The sequence below is a fragment of the Dipodomys merriami genome, unplaced genomic scaffold (assembly GCF_024711535.1).
Source record: "Dipodomys merriami isolate MVZ:Mamm:240054 unplaced genomic scaffold, mDipMer1.0.p SCAF_3, whole genome shotgun sequence".
In the NCBI taxonomy this organism is placed as follows: domain Eukaryota; kingdom Metazoa; phylum Chordata; class Mammalia; order Rodentia; family Heteromyidae; genus Dipodomys; species Dipodomys merriami.
In genome coordinates this window covers 92,884,831-92,911,544 of record NW_027204492.1, presented here as the reverse complement: position 1 = coordinate 92,911,544, position 26,714 = coordinate 92,884,831, and the positions used below count along the sequence as shown (strand labels likewise).

At 40.4% G+C, this 26,714-nt stretch overlaps 1 protein-coding gene across 6 annotated transcripts in view; it reads right to left on the bottom strand.

The window, feature by feature from the left end:
* Positions 1-25,673, bottom strand: part of Med14 (mediator complex subunit 14) — a 98,592-nt gene extending 72,919 nt beyond the window's left edge. For 3 of the 6 annotated variants that reach the window (XM_070040618.1, XM_070040619.1, XM_070040623.1), the window contains exons 1-10: positions 24,996-25,672; positions 18,381-18,407; positions 14,800-14,905; positions 11,454-11,627; positions 10,253-10,382; positions 7,870-7,998; positions 7,473-7,580; positions 6,666-6,798; positions 4,087-4,237; positions 514-625 (exon numbers count right to left, since the gene is read on the bottom strand). In XM_070040618.1, coding sequence (XP_069896719.1) covers positions 514-625; positions 4,087-4,237; positions 6,666-6,798; positions 7,473-7,580; positions 7,870-7,998; positions 10,253-10,382; positions 11,454-11,627; positions 14,800-14,905; positions 18,381-18,407; positions 24,996-25,210 — 1,285 coding nt within the window. In that variant the 5' untranslated portion in view covers positions 25,211-25,672. Of the gene's footprint in view, positions 1-513; positions 626-4,086; positions 4,238-6,665; positions 6,799-7,472; positions 7,581-7,869; positions 7,999-10,252; positions 10,383-11,453; positions 11,628-14,799; positions 14,906-18,380; positions 18,408-24,995 lie in introns of all 6 variants that reach the window. The other 3 variants (XM_070040617.1, XM_070040622.1, XM_070040621.1) reach the window with 2 other exon arrangements.
* Positions 25,674-26,714: the final 1,041 nt, after the last annotated feature.

Here is a 26,714-nt window from a genome sequence, read left to right as displayed (position 1 = left end):
AAAAAAAAGAAATTAGAGATAGTAAATATACTTGTCACATAGAATTAAAGGGTTTGCTTTTAAATGAGTCTTAAAGCTCTTTGACTGGGTAATTATACTTGGAAGAATTTTCACTATGTATTGATATCTATGTATCTTATTTTAAAACTTGTTAATACATTAACATTCCAAATTTCATTTTTAAAGACAAGAAATGAATTTTGCTTTGCTCAGTCTTATTTTATAAACATAAATATTTGCAATGTTGCTTTATCACTACAAAAAGGTTAAAAGAATATGACTCATGTTAAAATATTTCCATTTCGATAGGAACAAAGTTTTAAGGAGAGATGATAGGCAAACATTTAAAAAATGAGGCAAAACTAAATAAAAAATAATAATGGAAATATTAACACAAATGTGGTAGATTACAAATTAAAATTCAGAAATGTTCATCCTCCACAATAAGTATATCAAGAACAAAAAGTGATATTAAAAAAGACCCTTGAAGAAATGTCAATTTGAAACACCTACAGTTTTCATTCCCATTGAAGCCTCTAAGAATAGTCTTCAGTTCTTGGAGTTTCTGGTGAGCTCTTGCATGGACACTGTCAATCAGAAGTTTTTCTATTGATAAGTGGTCAATCTGCAAAAACAAAAACAACAAAATCATATGTATAACTGAAATGTTTCTTTAAAAGCCTGAGAGCAGGTAGTACTATTCTTTCAGAATTTCCTCTCCGAATCACACTGGTTAGCATAAGTAAATTTAGATAAAGTTAAAATTGAACTTATACTTAGTTTAAAAGTACTTTGTATGATGCTAAAAGCTCAACACACACACACACATATATACATACAAATATTTTCAGTCATGATGGGATTTTTCTTGTTGTTTTTTGTTTTTTAACTCAGGGCAGTCAACCTACCACTGAGCCATGCCTCCAGCCCTTTTCTACACTGGTTCTTTTTGAGATAAGATTCTAGCTTCCTGCCTAGGCCTATACCTAGTCCATGACTTATTTTAAGCCTCCCCTCTGTATCTGGACTGACAGATACATGTTACCTGACCAGCTTTTTCTGTTGAGAAAGTCTCATGGACTTTTCTGCCCAGGCTGGCCTTGAACCATGATCTTCCTATTCTCAGCCTTGGGGCTGGGAAGGTGGCTCAGTGGTAGAGCGCTTGCCTTACATGCTTGAGGCCCTGGGTTCGATTCCTCAGCACCACATAAGCAGAAAAAAAAAAAAAGCCAGAAGTGGCGCTGTGGCTCAAGTGGTAGAGTGCTAGCCTTGAGCTCAAGAGCTCAGGAACAGCGCCCAGGCCCAGAGTTCAGGCCCCACAACCAGACCCCCCCCCCCAAAAAAAAGCCTATTCTCAGCCTTCTAAGTAGCTCCAATTACAGTTGTAAGGCACTGGAACCAAGCTTATTATTTTCATAATTGTAATTAATGTATTAGGTATTACAGTATTCAAATTCCAGACCTTAAGAATGAAATGGGGGGGGGGGGCTGGGAAGGTGGCTCAGTGGTATAGCACTTGCCTTGCATGCATGAGGCTCTGGGTTCAATTCCTCAGCACAACATAAGCAAAAAGAAAAAAGCCAGAAGTGGCGCTGTGGCTCAAGTGGAAGAGCACTAGCCTTGAGCTAAAGAGCTGAGGGACAACACCCAGGCCCAGAGTTCAGGCCCCACTATCGGACCCCCCAAAAAAAAAAAAAAGAATGAGGGGCTGGGAAGGTGGCTCAGTGGTAGAATGCTTGCCTTGCATGCATGAGGCCCTAGGTTCGATTCCTCAGCACCACATAAGCAAAAAGAAAAAAGCCAGAAGTGGCGCTGTGGCTCAAGTGGTAGAGTGCTAGCCTTGAGCTGAAGAGCTCAGGGACAGCGCCCAGGCCCAGAGTTCAGGCCCCACGACCAGATCCAAAAAAAAAACAAAAACAAAAAAACAAAAAAAGAATGTGACGGTAGCTATGTGCCAGTGGTTCATGCCGGTAATCCTAGCAACTCAGGATGCTGAGATCTAAGGATAGCAGTTCGAAGCCAGCCCAGTCAGGAAATTCTTTCAGACTCTTATCTCCAATTAACCACCAAAAAAAAAGCCAGAAGTGGAGCTGTGGCTCAAATAGTAGAAACTTAGGAATAAAAGCTCAGGGACAGTGCCTAGGCCCTGAATTCAAGACCTAGGATTGGCACAAAAAAAATCAACAACATAGCAGTCTGAAATAAACTACAAACTATGAAATGAGTTTGGGGCATAGCTCAGTGGAAGAGTACATGCTGAGCATGCACAAGAACTTAAATTCAATTCCCAGTACCACTCCACTCTAACTGAAGAACACCTTAGGAACTGGAGGCATGGTTCAAGTGGTAGAGCATCAGCAGAGTAAAAAGGCCTAAAGAGAGTGTAAAGCCCTCCAGTTCAAGCCCCTTTACTGGCATTTTAAAAAAGAAAAAGAGCTACACACCAGTGGCTCATAGCTGTAATCCTAGCTACTCAGAAGTATGAGATCGGAGAGTTTCAGTTTGAAGCCAGCCTGCGCAGAAAAGTCTGTAAGACTTTTTTTTTTTGAAAATCCACAATTAAAATTTATTAACTGAACCAAATTAATTAGTTCAAGAATTTTTGCTACATTTTTAGTAAATTATTGATCCTTTTTTTTTTTGTCAGTTATGGGGCTTGAATTCAGGGCCTAGGTGATGTCACTGGAATTTTTTAAATATGTTTTTTATTGTAAAAATAGTGAACAGAGGGGTTATAGTTACATGTGTAAAGTAATAAGTACATTTCCTATCAAAGTAATTAGTACATTTCCTATCGAGCATTGTTAGCTCCTCCTTTGTTTATCCCCTACCATCCCTTCCTGCCCTACCTCCCCAACTCCTCCCTCCCTGCCAAGTTGTAAAGATCATTTTCAACTCATATGACCATATAAGATGATGTTAAGTGAAATGAACCCCAAGATAGGGACACAACTGTTTGTTTTCTTTCTTGCTATTGTTTTTAATGTATTTAAAATGTACTATGTGATTTTTTTTTGTTTCTTTTGTATGTTCTTCCCCCACAGTATAACCCCTGTTTTCACTGTATTTGATGTCAGTGCCCTGCATCTTGTATATATACATTTCTCTAATTTGGGGAGGGGAAGGGAAATAACAAAATGCTGAAATAAGGATATAGGTTTACCCATTGTAACAAGATGTACAAGACACTATGTTGAAAAAGTCTGTAAGACTCTTATCTCCAATTAACTAACAAAAGAAATTCCACAAGTGCAGCTGTTGTTCAAGTGGTAGAGCAAGGAAACTCAGAGACAGCTCCCAGGCCCAGAGGTTAAGCTCTGGGACCTACGCACACATACACACATGCACGCGCGTGCACATACACACATACACAATATCTTAAAAATTATGTGACAGTATTTTAGGTGTTAAAAAATTAGAAGTAGCCAGGTGCTGGTGGCTCACACCTATAAGTAATCCTAGGTATTCAGGAGGCTGAGATCTGAGGATCACAGTTCTAAGGCAGCCCAGGCAAGAAAGTTTCACATGAGACTCTTATTTCCAATTAACCACCAGAAAATCAGAAGTGGCACAGTGGCTCAGGTAGTAGAATGCTCACCTTGAGCTGAAGAGCTCAGGGACAGCACCCAGGCCCAGAGTTCAAGCTCCACAACTGACCAAAAACAAAAACAAACAAACAAACAAAAAACCAGAAGCATAACAGTGACTTAAAACAAGTTTCACAAAGAGTTTCAGAAATTATGTATTTTAAGAAAGATGTTAGCCAGATGCTGGTGGCTCATGCCTATAGTCCTAGCTACTCAAGAGGCTGAGATCTAAGGATAGTGGTTCAAAGCCAGCCAGGACAGGAAAGTCCATGAGACTCTTATTTCCAATAAACCACCAGAAAACTGGAAGTGGCACTGTAGCTCAAGTGGTAGAGTGCTTGCCTTTAGCTGAAGAGCTAAGGGACAGGTCCAGGCCCAGAGCTCAAGCCCCACAACCAACAACAATAACAAAAAGAAAGAAACCTGCTAAGTTTAAATATAAATGTTAAGTTATATTCATTTAATCAAACCAAAATTAAAAAATATTGAGATCTTTTACCTTCATGGCTCTTTCTACTAATTTGGAATCCGAAGCTGGCAAAGGAGGATCATGAAAAATCTGTAAAGGCTTGGAGACATCATTCTCATCAATTTTAATTATAACTTTGTGAACGGATGCTATTCCTATTTTTTTCCCAAGAACCTGTTGACTAAAGAGAAAAAGATCTATTAGCAATGTTTTTCAATACAACCTGTTAACTTTTGCAATAAAGACAATCTATTGTGATTTTTAGCTGAAGTCTGGAGCATGGCAGGCTTTCAATGTTCTGTAATCCAATTATTCTGTAATCCAATACGAAACGTGATTTATATATATTTAAAGATGCAATTTAAAGAACACTTAGGGCTGAGAAGGTGGCTCAGTGGTAGAGTGCTTGCCTTGCATGCATGAGGCCCTGGGTTCAATTCTTCAGCACCACATAAGCAGAAAAAGCCAGAAGTGGCGCTGTGGCTCAAGTGGTCAAGTGCTAGCCTTGAGCTGAAGAGCTGAGGGACAGCGCCCAGGCCCAGAGTTCAAGCCCCATGACCGGACTCCCCCCCCCAAAAAAAAAATTAGCAATCAAGATAAGTTCAAACATTCAAGCATTCTCTAATGCAGAGTCTGATTTTGATTTTCTTAAAAACAAAGTTTTGTTTATAATGGAACTAGGATTTGAATTTGGGACCTCAATATTTCTGGGCTGGCCTTCTACCACTTGAGCCTCACTTCCAGCTTTGCTTTTTGCTGTTGTGGTTTTTTTTTTTTGGGGGGGGGGGTCTGTTGTAGGGCCTGAACTCTGGGTCTGGGCGCTGTCCCTCAGCTCTTCAGCTCAAAGCTAGCGCTCTACCACTTGAGCCATAGCGCCACTTCTGGTTTTCTGGTGTTTTTGTTTTGTTTTGTTTTTTTCTGAAGATAGAGTCTCAAGGACTTTCCTGCCCAGGCTGGCTTTGAACCATGATCCTTAGATCTCAGCCTCCTGAGTAGCTAGGATTATAGGTGTGAGCCACCAGTGCCAGCCAACACTAAGTTTTAAAAGGTATAATTCACTCCTGTAATCCTAGCTACTCAGGGGGTTGAGATCTGTGGATTGCCAGTTCAAAGCCAGCCCGGGCAGGAAAAGTCCATGAGACTCTTATTACCAATAAACTACCAAAAAAGCTGGAAATGGAATTGTAGCTCAAGTGGTAGAAAGCTAGCCTTTAGCAAAAGAAGCTCAGGGATAGCACCTAGGCCATGAGTTCAAACCTCTGGACTACCACAAAAGAAAAAAGTATAATTCAAAATGGAAAACTATCATTGTTAGTCCAATGAGCTCCCTTCCCATAACTTAGCACTCTCCTTCCCCTTTCCACAGCTTGGCATGCTCTCTTCCTCTCAGGGATAGCACCTAGGCCATGAGTTCAAACCCCTGTATTACCACAAAAGAAAAAAGTATAATTCAAAATGGAAAACTATCATTGTTAGCCCAATGAGCTCCCTTCCCACAACTTAGCACTCTCCTTCCCCTTTCCACAGCTTGGCATGCTCCCTTCCTAGACAACACTAGGCCCATGTAATAAAGGCAGTTGCAATCAGCCTCCAACCCCCTTTACCTTGGGATGGCACCTCTCTCAGGCAGCTGCCACCAAATAAGGCAGCAAGAACCCCTTAGAGTGACTTTCAGGTCTGGGCAGCTGCAGGCCCCTTATCTACTGTTTGCAAGCAGCCATAAATCCTAGTCCATCATGATGAGGCCCCTGGCCCTCACGTCCATACCAGGGTCTCCATCTCCTAGTCCCTTCTAGCCCCTCCTAAACCTCCTAGGTTATAAAGATCATCTCAGACAATAGCTGGCACTTATTCTCCCTTCTCCCTTGTGAAAAGGGGTCTTGTCAGCCCCTTTCCTGGCAAAAAGCCCTTCTTTGTTCTCTGTACTTGGATGCCTGTATGGTTTCCTAGAGAAGTCTAACAATCATAAACAAGCATATTTTAAATATAATACTCTAAAATATGATACTAAAATGATACTCTAAAATACTACCCTGAATACACTCAGTCTCATCTGATCTTGGAAGCTAAATAGAATCCAGTCCAGTCTGATTAGTACTTGGATGGGAGACCACCTGGAAGTACTAGATACTATAGGGTTTTGGCCCAATTTCCTCCTTCACTGCCTGTTCGTTGCTCCATGCCAACCTCTAGCCCTGCCCTCTTGAACTCTGAGCAACATCTCTCCTTTCCTCTCACCCCTTCCACCATTCCTTCAGTCTTCCACAAGATGGTGGAGCAAGACTTTAAAAACAATCAGTACAAACAGATTAAATATCTACAAAAGTAAAACACATAACACACTAAGAAGCACGTTAATTATGGATGTTCTATGTAGTTGGTTACATATAAGTATATTACCACAGGCATGTAGCTACTGATATATATTAAATCAGATGTATAAGAAAACAAAGACAGGAAGTGGCGCTATGGCTCAAGTGGTAGAGCGATAGCCTTGAGCTGAAAAGCTCAGGGACAGCACCCAGGCCCACAGTTCAAGCCCCACGTCCAAAGGGGAAAAAAAGAAAACAAAGACATAATGTGAACCTACCAGAACCAATTTTACTTACTTCCAAACTGAGAGGGAAAGGCATTTTCCAGCATGATACCTTTCTACCTGTACAAGGTCTCCCCATCGTTCTCGGATTAACATTAGACTCTGAGAATGTAACACTTCTAACTGAAGTGACAAGCAGAAAGAATCTAATTGATCTTGTTAAGCAAATCTAATAAAATATGTTGTTTCAACAGCCAAACAAGTATAGGCAAACTTCACTTAACAAAGGATATATTTGCAAAATGCTGGCTATAAGGGAATTTTCTCAAATACTACTCTAATGACCCATCCTAAAAAAGGTAAATTTTGTGGTTTTATTGAATCATATTTCTCCAATGACTCACCATAAAAAGTTGTAACGCTTGTGGTATAATTTCAGAGAAAAAGGTTTATATTTAATCTTGAACCAATGTAAACAAAACATAAGGCCTAAGTCGGTAGTTTAGAAAACATATTTTGACCACCTAGTATTTTTCCCAAAATAGTAGTTTATGGGGAAGACAGGGTCTCACTATGTAGCCCAAGCTGACCTGAAATTCATGATCCTTCCCCTCAGCTTCCTGAGTTTTGGAATTATAGGTATGTGCCACTTCACCCGGCAAACCATTTCTAACTAATATTTTGGGGGTGTGCCTACAAAGTCAATGGGAAAATTGTAAATATTTCTTATTACAAATCTATCACTGCTCATCACTCTGGTAGTTCCCCAAACCTATTTCTACTGAAAATTGAGTAGAGATCACCACAAAGGATAAATGGAAAATAAAGTGAGAGGAAGATAAAATCCGTACAAAACACATGTCAAATTTCAGAAGGATACGTAGGCAATTGTACATGTCCTGAAGAGGTTTCTCATCAGCAAAGAGCCGAGACTGCACTAGCTGATGGATAAAGTTGATTTGCATACTATGAACCAGAGCTCGCCCATCTTCCATTGGCAGGAGAAAAGAAGACAATTAATTAGAAAGGTGTACAGGTTGTGCCAACTAGGCAAGTATAGATTAATAAAGAACTTAAAATAAGAACTAAAATTACATACAAAGCCTAGAGAAACACATGCTGAGGAAAATAAGACTTTTATAGTGAGTAGATGGTTATCATTATAAAAATTTGGATGCATTTATAATAAATAGGTGCACAAATTTATTATTTGAAGAATGTTTCAGTATCAAACATTCCATCAATACTGCTGATTTAAATCAGTATTTATGATTTACCTCCTGTTTCCTTATCTTCAACTAGAATTTCTAGCTTGAGAAGACGCCATGGTACATCTGGATCATCTCCCATCACTGTCAAGGTAGCTTCAAATTCTCCTTCAACTCGAAATTTCACACGGCCATTTGCTTTTAGAAAAAGAAGAAATATGTTTACTTTGCTAAAAATTAAGCAGTTTCCTGCTAATCTAGGACCCTGAGACTTGCTTATAAGAAATTTTAAATAGACTTAAAGTTCTTTCAGAAGTATCCAAACAAGGCAGTGGCTCCTGAATAAATAGTAACCAGCATCCAGGTTATTAAGAAACCAAAGGTAACTCTTATAACACAAACAGTATTTTCATCAGTCTCTACTCCAAGACACCTTTTCTCCTCCACCCTCAGCTGAACCCACCTACTCTCCAGCTTCAAATACAAGTATTGTATTTTTTAGGTACTGAAAAGAGGCTAATTAAGTCACAAATTCAAGCAATGCCAAAATGGGGGAAGAGAGGGTCAAAATTTTCATGTTTCTTTGAATAAAATCCCAAAACATTCTTTTTTTTCTTTTTTCTTTTTTTCTTTGCCAGTCCTGGAGCTTGAACTCAGGCCTGAGTGCTTTTCTTGAGCTTTTGTGCTCAAAGCTAGCACGCTACCACTGCAGCCACAACTCCACTTCTGGCTTTTTTTGGTCGAGTATTGGAGCTAAGAGTCTCATGGACTTTCCTGCTTGAACTGGCTTTGAACTGTGATCCTCAGATCTCAACCTCCTGTATAGCTAGGATTGCATGCATCAGCCACTGGCTGTCAGCTTTAAGAAAATATTCTTTTTCTGTATGTTTTTTATTGTAAAAATACTGTACAAAGGAGTTACAGTTACATGAGTAAGGTAATGAGTACATTTCTTATCAAGCATTGTTACCTCCTCCTTTGTTTTTCCCTACCATGCCTCCCCGCCTAAGTTGTAAAGTTCATTTTCAACATAGTATCTTGTACATCTCATTGTTACAATAGGTCAACCTGTATCCTTATTTCAGCATTTTGTTATTTCCCCTCCCTTCCCCAAATTAGAAAAAATGTATATACAAGATGCAAGGCACTGACATCAAATACAGTGAAAACAGGGGTTATATGGTAGGGGAAAAAAATACAAGAGAAACAAAAAAAAAAATCACATAGTACATTTTAAATATGTTAAAAAACAATTGCAAGAAAGAAAAAACCACATGTGTCCCTATGCAAATCAAAACAACATTGAGATTCCACCTCACCCCAGTTAGAATAGCTATAATCAAGAAATCTAATAACAGGCTGGGGGCTGGGAAGGTGGCTCAGTGGTAGAGCGCTTGCCTTGCATGCATGAGGCCCTGAGTTCAATTCCTCAGCACCACATAAGCAAAAAGAAAAAAGCTGGAAGTGGTGCTGTGGCTCAAGTGGTAGAGCGCTAGCTTTGAGCTGAAGAGCTGAGGGACAGTGCCCAGGCCCAGAGTTCAGGCCCCACGACCAGACCCAAAAAAAAAAAAAAAAAAAAAAAGAAATCTAATAACAGGCTGGGAAGGTGGCTCAGTGGTAGAGCACTTGCCTTGCATGAATGAGGCCCTGGGTTCGATTCCTCAGCACCACATAAGCAAAAAGAAAAAAAAAAGCCAGAAGTGGCGCTGTGGCTCAAGTGGTAGAGTGCTAACCTTGGAGCTGAAGAGCTGAGGGACAGCGCCCAGGCCCAAAGTTCAGACCTCACGACTGGACCCGAAACAAAAACAAAAACAAAAACAAAAACAAAAACAAAAACAAACAAACAAAAGAAATCTAATAACAACAGATCCTGGAGGGGATGTGGCCAAAAGGGAATCCTACTGCATTGTTGGTAGGAGTGTAAACTTGTTCAACCACTTTGGAAAGTAGTATGGAGGTTCCTCAAAAGACTCCACATAGATCTCCCCTATGGCCCAGCAATCCCACTTTTGGGTATTTACCCAAATGATCACAAACAAGGCTATACTAAAGCTACCAGCACAACTATGTTAACACAGCATTGTTTACCATAGCTAAGATATAGAACCAACCCAGATGCCCCTCAGTAGATAAATGGATCAAGAAAATGTAGTATATATACACAATGGAATTCTATGCCTCCATCAGAAAGAATGACATTGTTAGAAAAATGGAAAGAATGACATTTGTTAGAAAATGGAAAGACTTGGAAAAAATTATATTAAGTGAAGTAAACCAGACCCAAAGAAACATAAGTCCCATGGTTTCCCTTATTTGCAATAAGTAGTATATGTCTAGGACAAGCAGAAAAGGTCAAATGCTATGTACATATGACCATATAAGATGATGTTAAGTGAAATGAACCCCAAGATAAGAAAATATTCTTTTAAAAAAACTAGCGTTAGGTACATACCCACAGTAAGATTTGCTAGCTGAGGAGGAAGATCTGTAGTTACAAGTCGATGTCTAAGAATCTGATTAAGCTGATGAAGTGTGGCTTGTTTCTCAATTTTGGTAATTGGGTCGGGAGGAATAATTTTATCCTACAGGAAAATTTAAGTGATGTTTAAATAATGTACAAAGAAGCCTAATTGTCTGTGTTTGTCTTTATATAACATGTTCTTACTCTACCCAACAGTGTCTCAACATTAGAGTGTTTTACAGATTACATCCAACAGTGAGCATGCATTATAGTGTCAATAATTCTCTAGTCACCTAGCTCAGACCATAAAACTACTCACTATCTACAACACCATTTCCTTCATGCTCCACTTATAAAATCAATTTAATATCACTAGATGACTTCCCTACTTCTCTTTTTTTTTTAAGTGCTGGTCCTGGGGTCTGAACGCAGGGCCTGGGCACTGTCCCTGAACTTTTTTGCTCAAGGCTAGTGTTCTACCACTTGAGCCATGATCCAAGTCCAGCTTTTTTTTTTTTTTTGGTAGTTAATTGGAGGTAAGAGTCTCATGGTCTTTCCTGCCTGGGCTGACTTAAAACTGTGATCTTTAGATCTCAGCCTCTTATGTAACTAGAATTATTTCCCTATTTCTTAAAAACATAAAATACAATAGTACCTATAATAATTTTGTGAATGTGTGCTAGTATGAACTCAGGACCTGAGCACTAGCTCAACTTTTTTACTCATGGCTAGCACTCTACCACTTGAACCACACCTTCATTTCTGGTTTTTCTGGTGTTTAATTGGAGAAAACAGTCTCATGCACTTTCCTGCCTGAGCTGGCTTCAAACCTCAATCCTCAGATCTCAGCCTCCTGAGTAGCTAATATTACAGACATGAGCCACTGGCACCTGGCCCCAATAAATTTTTAAACACTTCCAAAAAGTAGCTAGTGTGTAAGTAGTTATTTTCACCCTTGAAATGTTAAATTACATTTGTACATGTGCTTCTTCCTACAAAATGGAAAAAAAATTCATCCATCTTCATACCTATTCACATCTGGTCCCAATTTATTTCAAAGAATCATAAATTTATTTGTAGAGAAAAAAGTTAATTACATGAAGTGTTTGTTTTAAAAATACATTTTTCACTAGGTTCCTTAATCCATACCCAAAGTCTTCAAATTTTATGAACACAGGGACAAAGTACTTACCCTAATGCAGGTTGGTAGGCGTGGATAAGAACCAGTAGTAAGTACATCAATGGCATATGGGATGGCAAAACTAGGCAGACGTGCATGGACCAGAGCATCTCTAGCTAATGATGCCAGGCGATCAGCCGTGTCCACAAACAAGATGGCTTGCTGATCTAAAAAGCTTGAGATCATCTTTAAAGCAAAAGATAAATGTATTAAATTACTTGAAAACCATCTTCTTTCTGCATTAAATATCGTTCACTCCATAGTAAATTAATAAATAAAGGTTTTACACAATCATTTAAAAAAAACTACAACAAATGCAGCAATGGTACTCACTGGACACTATGTGGAAAATTAATTATACAACTTGTGGGTGGGGTGGGAGGGAAAAACTGGGACAGAGTGAGGGAAGGGGTGACACTGTCCAAAAGCAAATGTACTCTTTACCTGACTTACATAAGTATAATCCCTCTGTATATCACTTTTATAATAACTATTAAAAATAAAAATTAAATTTTAAAAAAGGAAAAAAAACTTTACAGTAACTTGAGGAAATATACTTAATGCATGTATATTTGACATTAAAATAACAATTTTCTTCCACTTTAATGAAAAGTTTTTCAAGTCATTTCTCTATCCTTAACATTACATACATACTCCAGGAAATGGAAACAAGGGTTTTTTTTTTTGTTGCTGTTTTTGTTTTCTTTTCTTTTTGTCTTGTTTGTTCGTTTATCTGTCTTTGGGAAGGTAAGAGGAAGCACAGAAATGGAGGGACAAAGTGTGAACAAATGCAGCAGTGGTACTCACTAGAAAAATGAATGATACAACTTGTGGGTGGGGAAAAACTGGGAGTGAAGGAAGGGATGACATTGTCCAAAAAGAAATTCACTCATTACCTGACTCATGTAACTGTAACCCCTCTGTATATCATCTTTATAATGACAATAAAAATTGCAAAAAAAATTACATACATAATATCAAAGGTTTCCAACTATAAAAGAGACAACTCCCAATCTCATAAAGTTGTTCTAAATATTAGGAATTGCATATAAAATGTTTAGAACAATGCCTAGAACCTAAGAAACAAACACTGCCCACTATGAAATACAAGTGAACATGTTCAATACAAAATTCTTCTGATCCTGTAGTCAATGTGCAAACTAGCCCTCTGAACCTTTATCTTCTTTTTTAACTGTATTTTCATTATCTTTAAATGTTTTACAAAGAAGTTGCCATTCAAAAAAGCAGTTTATGAATACAATGCATCTTGATCAATGTTACCCTTTCTAACATTCTTGGCTTCCCCCTCAACCTCCTCAACCCTCCCTTTTCTTAAGAAACAGTTATCTTCTAATCCTATTCTAAGATAATAGGTATTTTCCTCTCCCACGTCCTACAATTAGGCTGTTAGTGTCCAACTTAGTGAACACCATATTGCTCTACATTTTCTTTGTACTTCTAGTTATTTTTTATCTGATTTTCACAACTCTAGTAACTGGATAATTACTATCATCTTAGAGATGGCATAGGTGAAGATACTTGTCTGAAGAAAAACAGCCAATTATATTTTTTCTCTTAGAGCCAGTATGCAGCTTAGATCAGGAGAAATATTACTACTTATCATAAGTACACTGGATCTCTACCCACACTACCAACACTTAATCTCATTAGTAACCATGACACTGCTAACATTCTCAACTTCTAAACTGTTGTTACTCAAATTCAAGCCATTCTAAGACTTTCATCACTTATGTCACTGAGAAAATGTCAGACCAAAAATCAAGCTCAAAGAGTATCAGGGACCTCCCACCAGTAGGAGGGATATCAAGTCAATTGGAGAGCCAGTTTACTCAATCTTTATTGCTCCACCTTAAACAAGGGTAATTAAATGAGACACTTGCTAAACCTGAAAAACAGTAGCTTCAGCTACATTCCTCTTATTCAGAAGTCTAAAGGATATTTTCTTTTTGAGATGATAAAAATATTCTAAAATTGATGGTACTGATGAATGTACAAATTTGTGAATATAATAAAAACACTAAGACATTTTAAATAGATGACTTGTATGGTATGTGAATTGTATCAAACTAAAGGTCAGATGAGAGACTATGATCAGACAGTGACCTGTTAAAAAAATGTTTTTTTTTAATGTAGCAGGTGTGGTGGCTCACACCTATAATCCTAGCTATTCAGGAGACTGAGTTCTGAGGATCACAGTTGAAAGCCAGTCCAGGCAGGAAAGTCTATGAGATTCTTATCTCCAATTTATTACCAGAAAAACTGGAAGTAGACCTGTGACTCAAAGTGGTAGAGCACTAGCCTTGAGCAGAAAAGCTCAGGGACAGTGGCCAGGCCCTGAGCATAAGCCCTAAAAACAACAACAACAAAAATATTTTTTAGTGTGAGCATTACTGTCAAACTTAGACAATGTCTTCACTTCCTGAATTCAACTGACATTTGTTAGAAGTTTTACTTGGCCTTATAGAGTTTAGCCTGGAAAGCTGACCTTAATCCAAGTGGGTAAATAAATGCTTTCATGATTTCAGGACTTTGTTCTTGTTATGATAATTATTCTTTCCAACAGGAATTCCATTCTCATTAGGAATGACTGAACTAAAAGAAGAACCACTCTCTGTGTCTCATGTGTTCATACTATATCACCCTTCCAAAGTTGTGAACTCAGTGAGTTGACACAAGTTGCCTATTCATGGTCCAGAGGCACATACATCCTTCATCCTAGCTACCTGAGAGGCTGTGATTGGAAAGATCATAGTTCCAGCCCAGCCCAGGCATTGAAATCCAAGAGACTCCCATCTCCATGAAGTAAAGCTGAAGGAGATGGCAAGAACCTCTCATTCCAGCAAAGTAAAGTCTATAAAGTAGGCAGATGGCAGCTCAGACACAGCTAGGAAGAAAATGGATCTCTACCCTAAAATAACCTGTGAAAAACGGGGCTAGAAGCATACATCAAGTGGTTGAATACCAGCCTATCAAATGTGAGGCCCTGAAATCAAAATTCCAGTACTTCCCCACACCAAAATAAAGAATATGCAAAATTTAAGTGAGTCTCACAAATTTTAAACAATACAGTTTTAAAGACAAACATTTCCTTCCTTTAGTTTCAATCCCATATTTGAAGTATTCTCATGTAATGTCTCCAGATGCTGCCTAATCTCCCTTTTGATCAAACATTCATAAATAAATACTAGGTTTCCACAAAAATAAGCTATAGATTATCATTCAGAAATATAGTTACTACATGTCATAACTTAAATTGGTCAATAAATGTTAAAGCTAAAATTAATAACTAGCATTCAAAAAGTTATTTTATATAAATTAAAATAAAAAATTAACTCACCGCACATTTTTCCACTTTGCCAGCATCATTAGCCCATTTTACTAAAGCTAATAATCGAACGAAGAGTTGGCGTGTTCGACTAGCAAACTGTACTATTTCTATTTTCCTATAAAATAAAACAATTCTTATTGAACCACTGTATTAGAAAGAATAATTCATAATTTATTCCATGTGAGCTAGAAAAATCAATCTTTACAACTAGAAAAAAATAATCTAAAATATCAAGTATAACATTTTGTAAGTCATCTGCATATGCCTTATATTTTATTTCAGACTAATAAATTCAATAGGATGGTTTAGCAATGAATCACATTTTTAAATTAAGTTTGTACTGTAGTAAAAATTGTTCTTAATAAAATACACTAAATTCATGGATATATGGCACTAGAGGTTAATGAGTCATAGAGGGGACCATGTGAGGAGGTATAAAATAAAACTGCAGCCTTGCACTGGTGGCTCACACCTGTAATCCTAGCTACTCAGGAGGCTGAGATCTGAGGATCTCAGCCAAGGCAGCCAAGGCAGGAAAGTCCATGAGACTCTTATCTCCAATTAACCACCAGAAAACCAGAAATGGTGCTGTGGCTCAAGTGTAGAGGGCTTGCCTTGAGCTGAAGAGCCCAGGGACAGCACCCAGGCCCAGAGTTCAAGACCCACAAACAGCAAAAACAAATACCTTCTTTTCTTTTGAGACATGTTCTCACTGTATAGCCCAGACTAGCCTTGACAATCCTCCTACCTCAGCTTCTCAAGGACTGAGATTATAGGCATGCAGTACCATGCCTCACTAAAGTATGAATTTCATAGCTGGCATAGTAACTAATAACTCTTTCAATAAGAGGAATTGAAATATACCTTTACCAAAGCTTGAAACTATGTTCTTTCCACAAAAGCACCCATTTCCCATCTTGCAAAACAGCAAATTTTTAAAAAGTGAATAAGTAACTTAACTGTGCAATACTTTTTCATTTAAGCCACAAGGGTCATGGCTCAAGTAGTGTACTTGTCTAGAAAGCATGAAGCACTGGGTTCAATCCCCAGTATGGCAAAAAAATAAATAAACGATGTAAGTTAGGCTGAAGAGAGCATGTTGAATACCAAAAATAAAAGGTAAAGTAATCTGGGAGATGGTGGCTCACGCCTGTAATCCTAACTACTCAGGAGGTTGAGATGTAAAGATCTCAGTTCAAAGCCAGCCAGGCAGGGCAGGAAAGTTCATTCCTATAATCCTAGCTACTCAGGAGGCTAAGACCTGAGAATCACGATTCAAAGCCAGCCCAGGCAGGAAAGTCCAGGAGACTCTTACCTCCAGTTAACCACCAGAAAACCAGAAGTGGCACTGGGCTCAAGTAGTAGAGCACTAACCTTGATCAAAAAAGCTCAGGGACAGGGTGCTGAGTTCAAGCCCCATGACCACCAAAAAACAAAAACAAAAAAAGGTAACACAAAGAGACTGAAGCAGTAGGATTGGTAGTTCAATCTTGTCCCCCAAAATTCAAAAAGATCGTAAGATAAAACAATTAAAATGCAAGGTAGAAAATCTATCCAATTCCATGCTATACCCACTTCTATGCTTTTTCTTTCAATACTCATCAGTTGTTTTTTGTTTGTTTGTTTTAGTCTCCTCATAAAGCTTTCAAAATTTGGCTAAAAGAACTCTCAACTTCCTGGTAGCTACCAACTGATAATTTTATCTTTCAGTGTTTACTTCAAGACACTAGAAAAAAATATAGATAGAACCATGATAGAACTAATAACAAGACTTGGCAGAATACCAATGTCCCTCCAAGTGGAACCTAATCCAATAATTTCAATATGACTTGTCAATGACCCACAGATCCAACCCATATCTCTGCATCTGGCTAATATCACCATGATGCAATACACCAAAGTAAGTTTTTTGCTAAAGTGCATCCTAACTGAAGCCTGCAAACTTAAGCTGCTATCAAGAAAATATGAGGCTCACACACAAACAAAAAGATTTCCTTAAGATTAGCCAACAACATGATTAGTGATACTATAAAGAGAAAAATCAAGGGTACAATTACGATTCTTTGCCAATGTCTGTAAATGGTTATGAGAAAACATGCAAAGCATTAAGACTAGACACAGTAGAAATGTTTCATGTATATTAAGATCTGGCAAGCTGGGGTTATAGCTTAGTAGTACAACACTACCAACACCACCCCACACACAAAGGGCAGCCAACTCAGGACTACTACTGAGCCTCAGCACTGTTGCACTAACTCAACAATAGATGACCAAGGTGAGAAGTCTCCAGTCTTCCACCAAAGCAAGTAAGTCTGTATACGGTTACTTTTGTTTTACAAAATAACTCTACTAAATGAATGGTCTTCTCTGCAAACTATTGCATAACATTGTTTTCAGACATCATATTGTTTGATACAGAAGTCCTAATGTTCCTACCTACCACAGAGAGGACAAAACAAACCTGACTTACATTTCCTTATTTTAAAACCAGCCAGTCAAACCATAACAAGTAAGTTTCAAATGTCTTTTCTACCTCTATCTTTTTGATCTATGTCTAATTCTATCAAAAAGGGAATTTGGGGGTTGGCAGTGGAATATAGTCACTAATGAATGCTATAAACCTCCTTAGTAACTTGGTATTTAAACAAAAAAAAGCAACCACAAAGTGTGTGGTCAAAGATATAGTTAAGGGCTGGGATGTAGCTCAGTGGCAAAGCGCTTGCCTAGCAAGTGCAACGTCCTGGGTTCGATCCCCAGTACCAAAAAAAAAAAAAAAATTACAGTTAAAGATATAGTTAAGTAGCTATACTCTCATCACAATTTAAATTTAAACCTCCATCACATGATGTTTGAAATCTAAATTTATCTTATTCCTTTTGTCTATAAAAATATATTGGTGTGTTAAGTGTTAAGCCCCAAATTCCAACTAAATCAAAATTTCCTCAACTATAAAAACAACAATAGTTAGCTGGGTGCTGATGGCTCACACCTGTAATCCTAGCTACTCAGGAGGCTGAACTCTGAGGATCGCAGTTCAAAGCAAGCCTCAGCAGGATAGTCCTTGAAGATAGTCTTATCTACCAAAGAGCCAGAAGTGAGGCTGTAATCTATAGAGCTCTAGCCCTGAGCAAAAAAACTGAGGACAATGCCCTGACTTTTGAGTTCAAACCTCAGAACATGCATCATAAATAAATAAATAAATAGCAGGAGGCAAGTTTCTATTCTCTAAAGATATTAAATAGCATCATTATAACAAGGTAATCAGGCAGCCAATTTTCTAAAGCCAGTCTGTCCTCAATTTCATCCATTATGGGCTTTCCTTTCTACATCTTCCTATCCCTCTCCCAGACTTGACCTGGTCAAGTCTCAATAAAGATTTGTAAAATAAAACATCTAGAACTGGTATCATACTCAATTATTGTCAAGGAGAAGACTACATTTCTCTACACTCCTTAAGCACATAATCCTAGTTATTTTTTGGTGGCTGGGGCTAGGCTCCAAACTCAAAGACATACTATTAGTATCCACACCCCCATTGTCATAGATGGATCTATAAAGAGACAAATTAAGATTCTGTCTGTCATACTCACCTTTCCACATCAGATTTCCTTGGCAATCTAAGAAGATAAAAAAATTGATTAAACACATATATACGTTCATCAAACTATGATGTCTTTACTTTGACTCTATAATAACTTTAATGTTTCAGAAAAACTGAGTTAACAGCTAATACAGATTCATGTTGCTACCAAGTCTTTGTACTAACAAATGATCAGAAATATGGCTGCAAAGGAAAAACCAAAAAGCATTTCTTTCCATTCAAAATGCTTCAAAAGGTATTACATGAACCTCAAACCTTTAAAAAGCCCCAATCTTACATCAGCATGCTATATCATAGAGTAAAAAAAACATTCTTTAAGATCAAATTGGCCACAGACATCAGAGTAGTACTTAGGTGCCAGTTTCCCAGTATCTAATGGATACTCTGGTTCTAGGCAATAATCCCTCCATGTTTTGTTATGGTGGGTGAAACTGGAAGCTAAGCATACACTCAAGGGTTTTATAGTAATTATAATGAGGTTGCATAGTAGCTAAATGAAAGACCTGCATCACTTTAAAGCATTTTGGTTTTTAATTAAACCAGCAAGGTATTGATTTTTTTTGTTAGTTCTGTAGTACTGATCTCAGACAACCAATCTCAGCTTCTTTGATAATTACCCCACCTAACACTCTTGCATGTACTGATGCTCAGAAAGAGCCTAAACTGGGGCTGGGAAGGTGGCTCAGTGGTAGAGCACTTGACTTGCATGCCTGAGGCCCTGGGTTCGATTCCCAAGCACCACATAAGCAAAAAGAAAGAAAGCCAGAAGTGGTGCTGTGGCTCAAGTGATAGAGTGCTAGCCTTGAGCTGAAGAGCTGAGGGACAGCACCCAGCTCCAGAGTTCAAGCCCCATGACTGAAAAAAATAAAGGTATAAGGAGGGGAAACTATTAAAATGGGTCTCATAGTTACTTGCTATTCTCAGAGAAGACAATAGATGGAAATAGATAAAGGCTGGAAGGACCAGCAGACCACAGGGATAAAGCAGAAATTAAGGCCCTATTTTTTTTTTCAATCACAAATAAGGCTGAGCAACAGTGGCTCACAACTCTAATTGTTGCTCCTCAGGAGGCTGAGATCAGAGGCTCATGGTTCAAAGCCAGCCCGGGGAGGAGAGTCCATGAGATTCCATTCTCTAATTAACTACTAAAAAGCTAGAAATAAAGCTGTGGCTCAAAGTGGTATAGCACTATATTAACCTTGAGCACAAAAGCTCCAGGACAGTGCCCAGGCTCTGAGTTCAAGACCCAGGACCAGCATAAAAAACAAAAATCACACAAAAAATAGCCACTTGTACATTCCTCTACATGTAAACCTCCTGAGAATACTTAAAAAGGCACATCTTTTGTCCTCCAAGGGAAAGAGGAGAGGTGCAGGGATCCTAGCTAGTCACAAAGCTGAGATCTGAGGATGTAGTTCAAAGCCAGCCAAGGTAGGAAAGTCCATGAGACGCTTATTTCCAATTAGCTACCAGAATAGCCAGAAATAGAGCTGTGGCTCAAATGGCAGAGCACGAGTTTTGAACACAAAAGGTCAGGACAGCCCTCAAGTCCTGTGTTCAAGCCCCAGGATCCACACAAATAATAATAATAATAAAGTTCCTAAAATGTTCTAAGATGTGAGCATAGCATAAGGGGGGGAAAAGTCCAAAAGTCTGGGGCCAAAACCAAACCCTGAAATTACCAAAGCTGTCCTTTCTACCTTCAGTTGTTTGGGGAAAACATCAAATGATGCAGAAATAAGTACCATGTATCTAAAAACTCTTATAAAGCATACCTAAAACACTGACTAGTTTCTGCCTACAGCAAGAAAAAACATAGTAGCCAGGTGCATTGATACTGTGTAATCCCAGCATTTGGGAGATGGAAGGAAGTTGCAGGCTACCTGGCACTATAAAGGAAGAACTTGTCTCATAAAAAAGAGCAGAGAAGGGGCTGGGAAGGTAGCTCAGTGGTAGAGCACTTGCCCTGCATGCATGAGGCCCTGGGTTCGATTCCTCAGCACCACATAAGCAAAAAGAAAAAAGCCAGAAGTGGCATAGTGGCTCAAGTGGTAGAGCGCTAGCCTTGAGCTGAAGAGCTGAGGGACAGTGCCCAGGCCAAGAGTTCAGGCCCCACGACCGGACCCAAAAAAAAAAAAAGAGCAGAGAAGCCAGGCCCAGGTTGATCTCGGTTCAAAGCCAGCCCAGGCAGGAAAGTCCATGAAACTTTTATGTCCAATTAACCACCAAAAAACCAGAAGTGGAACTGTGGTTCAAGGGGTAGAGCACTCATCTTGAGCTGAAAAGCTGAGGGACAGCACCCAGGCCCAGAGTTCAAACCTCATGGCCAACCAAAAACCAAAAAAAAAAAAAAAAAAAAGCAGAAACAAGTGACTTTTCTCCTCAAATTATCCATGGTTGGCTCAGTGGTAGAGTGCTTGCCTTGCATGCATGAGGCCCTGGGTTCAATTCCTCAGTACCACATAAGCAGAAAAAGCCGGAAATGGAGCTGTGGCTCAAGTCGTAGAGCACTAGCCTTGAGCTGAAGAGCTGAGGGACAGCACTCAGCTGTTCAGGCTCACAACCGACAGAAACAATATTATTCATGGTTTAGGCTGGAAGTGTGTGTCAAGTGGCTATGGTGTTTGCCTAGAAAGTATATGGTTCAAGGGCTGGGAAGTTGGCTCAGTGGTAGAGCGCTTGCCTTGCATGCCTGAGGCCCTGGGTTCGATTCCTCAGCACCACATAAGCAAAAAGAAAAAAGCCAGAAGTGGCACTGTGGCTCAAGTGGTAGGGCACTAGCCTTGAGCTGAAGAGCTGAGGGACAGTGCGCAGGCCCAGAGTTCAGGCCCCACAACTGGACCAAAAAAAAAAAAAAAAGTATATGGTTCAGAGTTCAAACTCCAGTACCATCAAATTATCTGTGGCCTCCTCATGTCTGTAATCCTAGCTACTCAAGAGGCTGAGATCTGAGGATCGTGGTTCCAAGCCAGCCTGGGCAGGAAAGTCCATGAGACTTTTTTTTTTTTTTTTTTTTTGGTCAGTCATGGGGTTGAACTCTGGGCTTGGGCGCTGTCCCTTAGCTCTTCAGCTCAAAGCAAGCGCTCTACCTCTTGAGCCACAGTGCCACTTCCAGTTTTCTAGTGGTTTATTGGAGATAAGAGTCTCAGGGACTTTCCTGCCCAGGCTGGGCTGCCTTTGAACTTCAATCCTCAGATCTCAGCTTTCCGAGTAGCTAGGATTATAGGTGTGAGCAACTGGTGCCCATGAGATTCTTATCTCCAATAAATTACTCAAAAAAGCCAGAAGTAGCACTGTGGCTGAAGTGATAGAGTGCTTGCCTTGAGCAAAATATGCTCAGGGACAGCACCCAGGCCCAGAGTTCAAGCCCCAGGACTGGCATGGTTTATTATGAGAATTTTCAAAATTCACTCACCTGTGTAGTAAATTCACTAAATACTTAGTTAAGCCCTGAGTATGTGCCAGGCACTGTTTCAAGCCATGGGGAAAGCAGCAAACAAATCAAATTCCCTGTCCTTATGGAGCTAATATCAGGTAAATGTTACAGAGAAAAACAAAGCACTAAGAAGAAGCATAAAGGGGCAGAGTGCTATTATACAGGTGGTTAGGGAAAGTCTTTCTGCTAAGTTTTATATGGATTAAGACCTAAAAGAAGTGAGATTTCTGGGGTAAGAGCAAAGGCTCCAATTTGGGAGTGTATGGGGAAATATTAAGATGGCTAGTTTAGCTGGAACAAAACAAGCAAGAAACAAGCATTAATTAGGACATCAGTTAAACAGGCAATGGTGAGAAAACAGCCCATATAAGCCCTTGAAAGTAAAAGTGCCCACATCCTGGTTTGCACAAAATAGTACTGTTTTATCCTTGTTGTTCTGACTTCTTTTTTTTTGGGGGGGGGGTCCGGTCGTGGGGCCTGAACTCTGGGCCTGGACGCTGTCCCTCAGCTCTTCAGCTCAAGGCTAGTGCTCTACCACTTGAGCCACAGCGCCACTTCCGGCTTTTTTCTTTTTGCTTATGTGGTGCTGAGAAATCGAACCCAGGGCCTTATGCATGCAAGGCAAGTGCTCTACCACTGAGCCACCTTCCCAGCCTATGTTCTGACGTGTGTGTGTGTGTGTGTGTGTGTGTGTGTATGTGTGTAGTTGAGGGTGGATTGTGTGTGTGTGTGTGTGTGTGTGTGTGTGTGTGTAGTTGAGGGTGGAGTGTGTGTGTGTGTGTGTGTGTGTGTGTGTGTGTGTGTGTGTGTGTGTGTGTGTGTGTGTGTGTGTGTGTGTGTGTGTGTGTGTGTGTGTGTGTGTGTGTGTGTGTGTGTGGAGTTGAGGATGGATGCACCCACCCAGGTACGTGCTAGACAATTGCTTTACTACTGAGCTACATCCCCAGTTCACTGGTCATTATTATTAATAGCAAGAGTCCTGGGTTGGATGATAAATTTTATGGTCATTCTATATATAGGTGATTATAAAGACTAAATGCCAGACATCAGTGGCTCAAGCCTGTAATTCTAAGCTACTCAGGTCTGAGGATCAAGATTCGAAGCCAACTCCAGCAGGAAAGACTAGGAATCTCTTATCTCCAATTAAGCACCAAAAAGCTGGAATTGGAGCTGTTGCTCAAGTAGTAAGCACTGAGAAAAAAAAAAGCTCAGGGACAGGGCCCCAACCCTCAGTTCAAGCTCCAGGACTGGCACTAAAATAAAAACTTTAAGTAAGATAGAGAATGACTGAAAAGTTCTGAGCAGAGAAGTTTTAAAAGGCTCACCCTGGTTCTTTCATGGACAAGAAAGCGTAGTGGAGCAACAAGCAAGGTCAGTAAAAATACAGATCAGCAGAATATTCCAAAACACAGGTTAAGGACAAAGTGGCTTGGACCAACACTTGATAGAAATGTTGACAAGTGGTAATAATCTAAAGTCAGATATGACAGGACTTGTAAGAATCTAAAGTCAGATATGACAGGACTTGTGGTAAGAATCTAAAGTCAGATATGACAGGACTTGCTGAAGTACACTGGTTGTAGAATTTGAAGAAAGAGGAGCCAGGAATTACTCTGAAATTTTTGGCCTGAACAACAAGAATGAAGATAGTTAGTATTCAGTGATAGAAAAGGGGCTTTGTTTTTGTTTTTTTTTTTTTTGGTGGGGGGAGGGAGATAGAAGGAGTCAAACAGAATTAGGAGTTTGGGCTGGACTTGATATTATTGAAATATCCATTTAATGTTTGCTGTCTTTTGAGACAAGATCTTACTATGTAGCTCCAGCTGGGCTTGAACTTGCTATGTAGGCCATGCTGGCATCATGATATTCCTGCCTCAATTGAGTGCTAAGATTGTGTCACCATACCAGGTTACCTTTTTACTGAAATTGGAGAATATATTTATGAATTTTCATCTTACAAGGGTGTGGGACTCTAACTATATACTTATTCTACAGCAATAAAAGATAAACCAAGCCCTTAAAATAGTAAAACACAATTCAAGAATTTCTACAATCCTATATGGAAAAACAAATCCAGGAACTATACATTAGGCCAGGACCTTCCCCTACGTGAAACTTCCTCAAGAATGCTTTTTTAAAAAATAAAATCTTCCAATAAGCAGTGCAGACAAATATATTAGTAAAATAACATCTAAGCATGAAACCTATTTTAAACACCTTTAACTCTACCTCTATCCTTTTCAACGAAGTCACAGGACAACAAAACTAAGTGGCAAGGTTTTACAAATGGAACCTACTGTAATTCTTTTAGTCATGTGCAAGCACGTATTTTAAGTCTCTAGGAACAAATTACCACGCAGTATTTCAGCTTACTATGTGAATACTGATGTTCTTCATTTGAAAGCTATGACCTGAAATCTTACAACAAAGAAAAACTAACCTAGACAAAAACTAATAATGACTTTTTGTAAATCTGGGCTAAAAGACTGAAAACAGAGCTCCAAAATTTTCTTGTACCTATCCTTTGGGCACCCAGTCATTAGTGTATTCTAAGTCTATTCCGTAGGGATTAACACCATAATGGTGCCCTAAGGCATTTCTAGATAACTATGTGCTTGAAATAACAACAGCAGACTAGATAAAAAAAAAATTTACTTTCACTAAATCCGTGAGAACTTCACTTTCAAACGTTTCAGGAAAAATATATATATACTTGGCATCTAAACCGTTGGATTATTTTAAACAATCTCCTGCGTTCGAATCATGAGAAACCATTAGAACCTATCTTTAAACTGTATCGTCAAGAGACTGTTAAATTTCCCGTCTTTGGGATTTTTCCCCCGCAGTTCCATATTATGTCTTCCCAAATTCTGAGCTCTATTCTTGAACTCAGCCAAGAGTCAATAGAGTTGTGTGGGAACTCGGGACAAAAATCCGAAAGACAATCTTCAATGAAAGTGTATTAAGAAGCAAATTAGCGGGTCTGTCAGATAGACCCACCCTCAATACAAAGCTTCCCTTCCATGTCCCCTGAACCCCATCTCAAATGCTAGGCTTAGCAGCGGAGCGGAGAAAACGACGGGCGAGGGAGGAGCAAGCACCCGTCTTACCCGGTTGGGCGGGAAGGTGGGGGAGGCTGGGGACCAGGCATGGGTTCGCGGCACTTACAAGTCTGTCAACACCATGAGCTCCGAGTAGGCCCGGTGCAGCAGAAATTCGATCAGAGTGCTCAGTCGGTAGCCAGGGCTAGCCGCAGCCGCAGCTGCCGCCGCCACAGCAGCTCCCGGAGGAGGTGGTGCTGGGGCAGAAGCGGGGCCGCCACTGCCACCGCCGCCGCCTCCAGGCGGGACCAGCTGGTGGTTCTCCAGTTGCACAGGGGCCATGGCAGGGCAGGGCCAGGCTTGGCGCAACGACCCACGATGCGGCCCTGGAGCCTCTGGGGTACTCGGTCACCGCGCCGGAGCGGGCGCGGGCAACGGTGGCCTCTGCCTACCGCCGAGCCACCGGCGAACAGGAAACAGTACTCGGACCGTGGAGGCCCGCCCCCATGTAGTGAGAAGCCCGCCGGCCCTAGGGACGCGAGCGGGAGGGGTGAGGGGGATGGGGGAGGGGATGAGGGGCGGGGGAAAGGCAAAGAGGGCGGGGTGGCAGGGCGGCCACTGCAGACAATCTGCAACTCCGGAGACTGCTCAGTAACAATTTCACCAGGCAGCTGCAGCATCCATGTTGACGGCTCAAAACGGAAGTTGTCAGGAAAGAACGGAAGAGGAACGTGCGAGCAGCCTGCCGAAAGTAACCGGCAATGGCTACCCCCGCAGCCCTGCGTCGAAGCCTTTACAAGGAAGGCGGGCGCGTGGGAGTAGGGCGGAGCTGGAACGTGGGCGGGAAAACGGAAAAGGGGAGCCGGTAGAGCCGGAAGCGGGGGTGACGGCAGAACAGGCCGCGTCTTGACGGACGTAAGCATTTGCCTGGCGCCTTAAGCTCGCCCCCCCTCCCTCTAACCTCTAACGTCTCAAAGACCACCAATATCCTGTGGAGAGACAGTCTTCGCTTCCTAAGTGAGTCCCTTAGACGGCTGAAGAGGCTCTCCCTAGAAGTTCGTGAGTTGTGTTTCTAGTAGCGTGAAGAAATTGCACCGGCCTCGCGCTCGTACTGGCCACGCCCCGGTCACGCCCCTTGGCCCGCCCACCGGCGTTCGTGGCGTGCTGCGTCTCGAATGTGGCCTTGCCCTTTCTTTATCTTTTTTTTTTTTGCAGCTGTGGGAAAATGTATGAGCTTCTAAGACTGGGGTTGGGGACGGCGCCGCTTAGCAAAATAATGTAATTTTCACAGAGTAGAACCTACGCTGAGCTCGTTAATGTCACTCAAATCCTATCTGGCCAGCCCTTAAATCCTCTGCCACGAGCTCTAGGGTTTTGTCCATGCCCTGCCTTTCAAAGCCAGGGCTTTCAGTTCAGCTATTGCCACTCCCTTCCCACTCCCTCCTCCCTTCCCTTGCTTCAAAATTCACGCTTAGTATTTTGCGGCTGTTTTTCAGCCTTGGCTGCGCTTTGGAATCACCTAGTGGCCTTTTTTTTTTTTTTAACAAAAAAATACTTCAGCCTGATGGGTAGCATCCCCTGAACATCCTGATGTAATCATCGGTCTGGTGTGAGGTCTGGGCTTGGGGATTTTTGAAAGTTTCCCAAGTGATTCTAACGTGCAACTCACGTAAAAAATTACTGTTAAGTGCAATCGCGACCCTTTCTCTTTTTTAGCATCAACGATTTGTACAAAGGATTTCGCTTTGACATATCTAGATTTTGCATATTGATCACTCTCCTCGGTCTGCCACTGGCCTTTATTCTCTCCCACCTCTTCTCAAACCAACCCAAACAAGCTTCATTG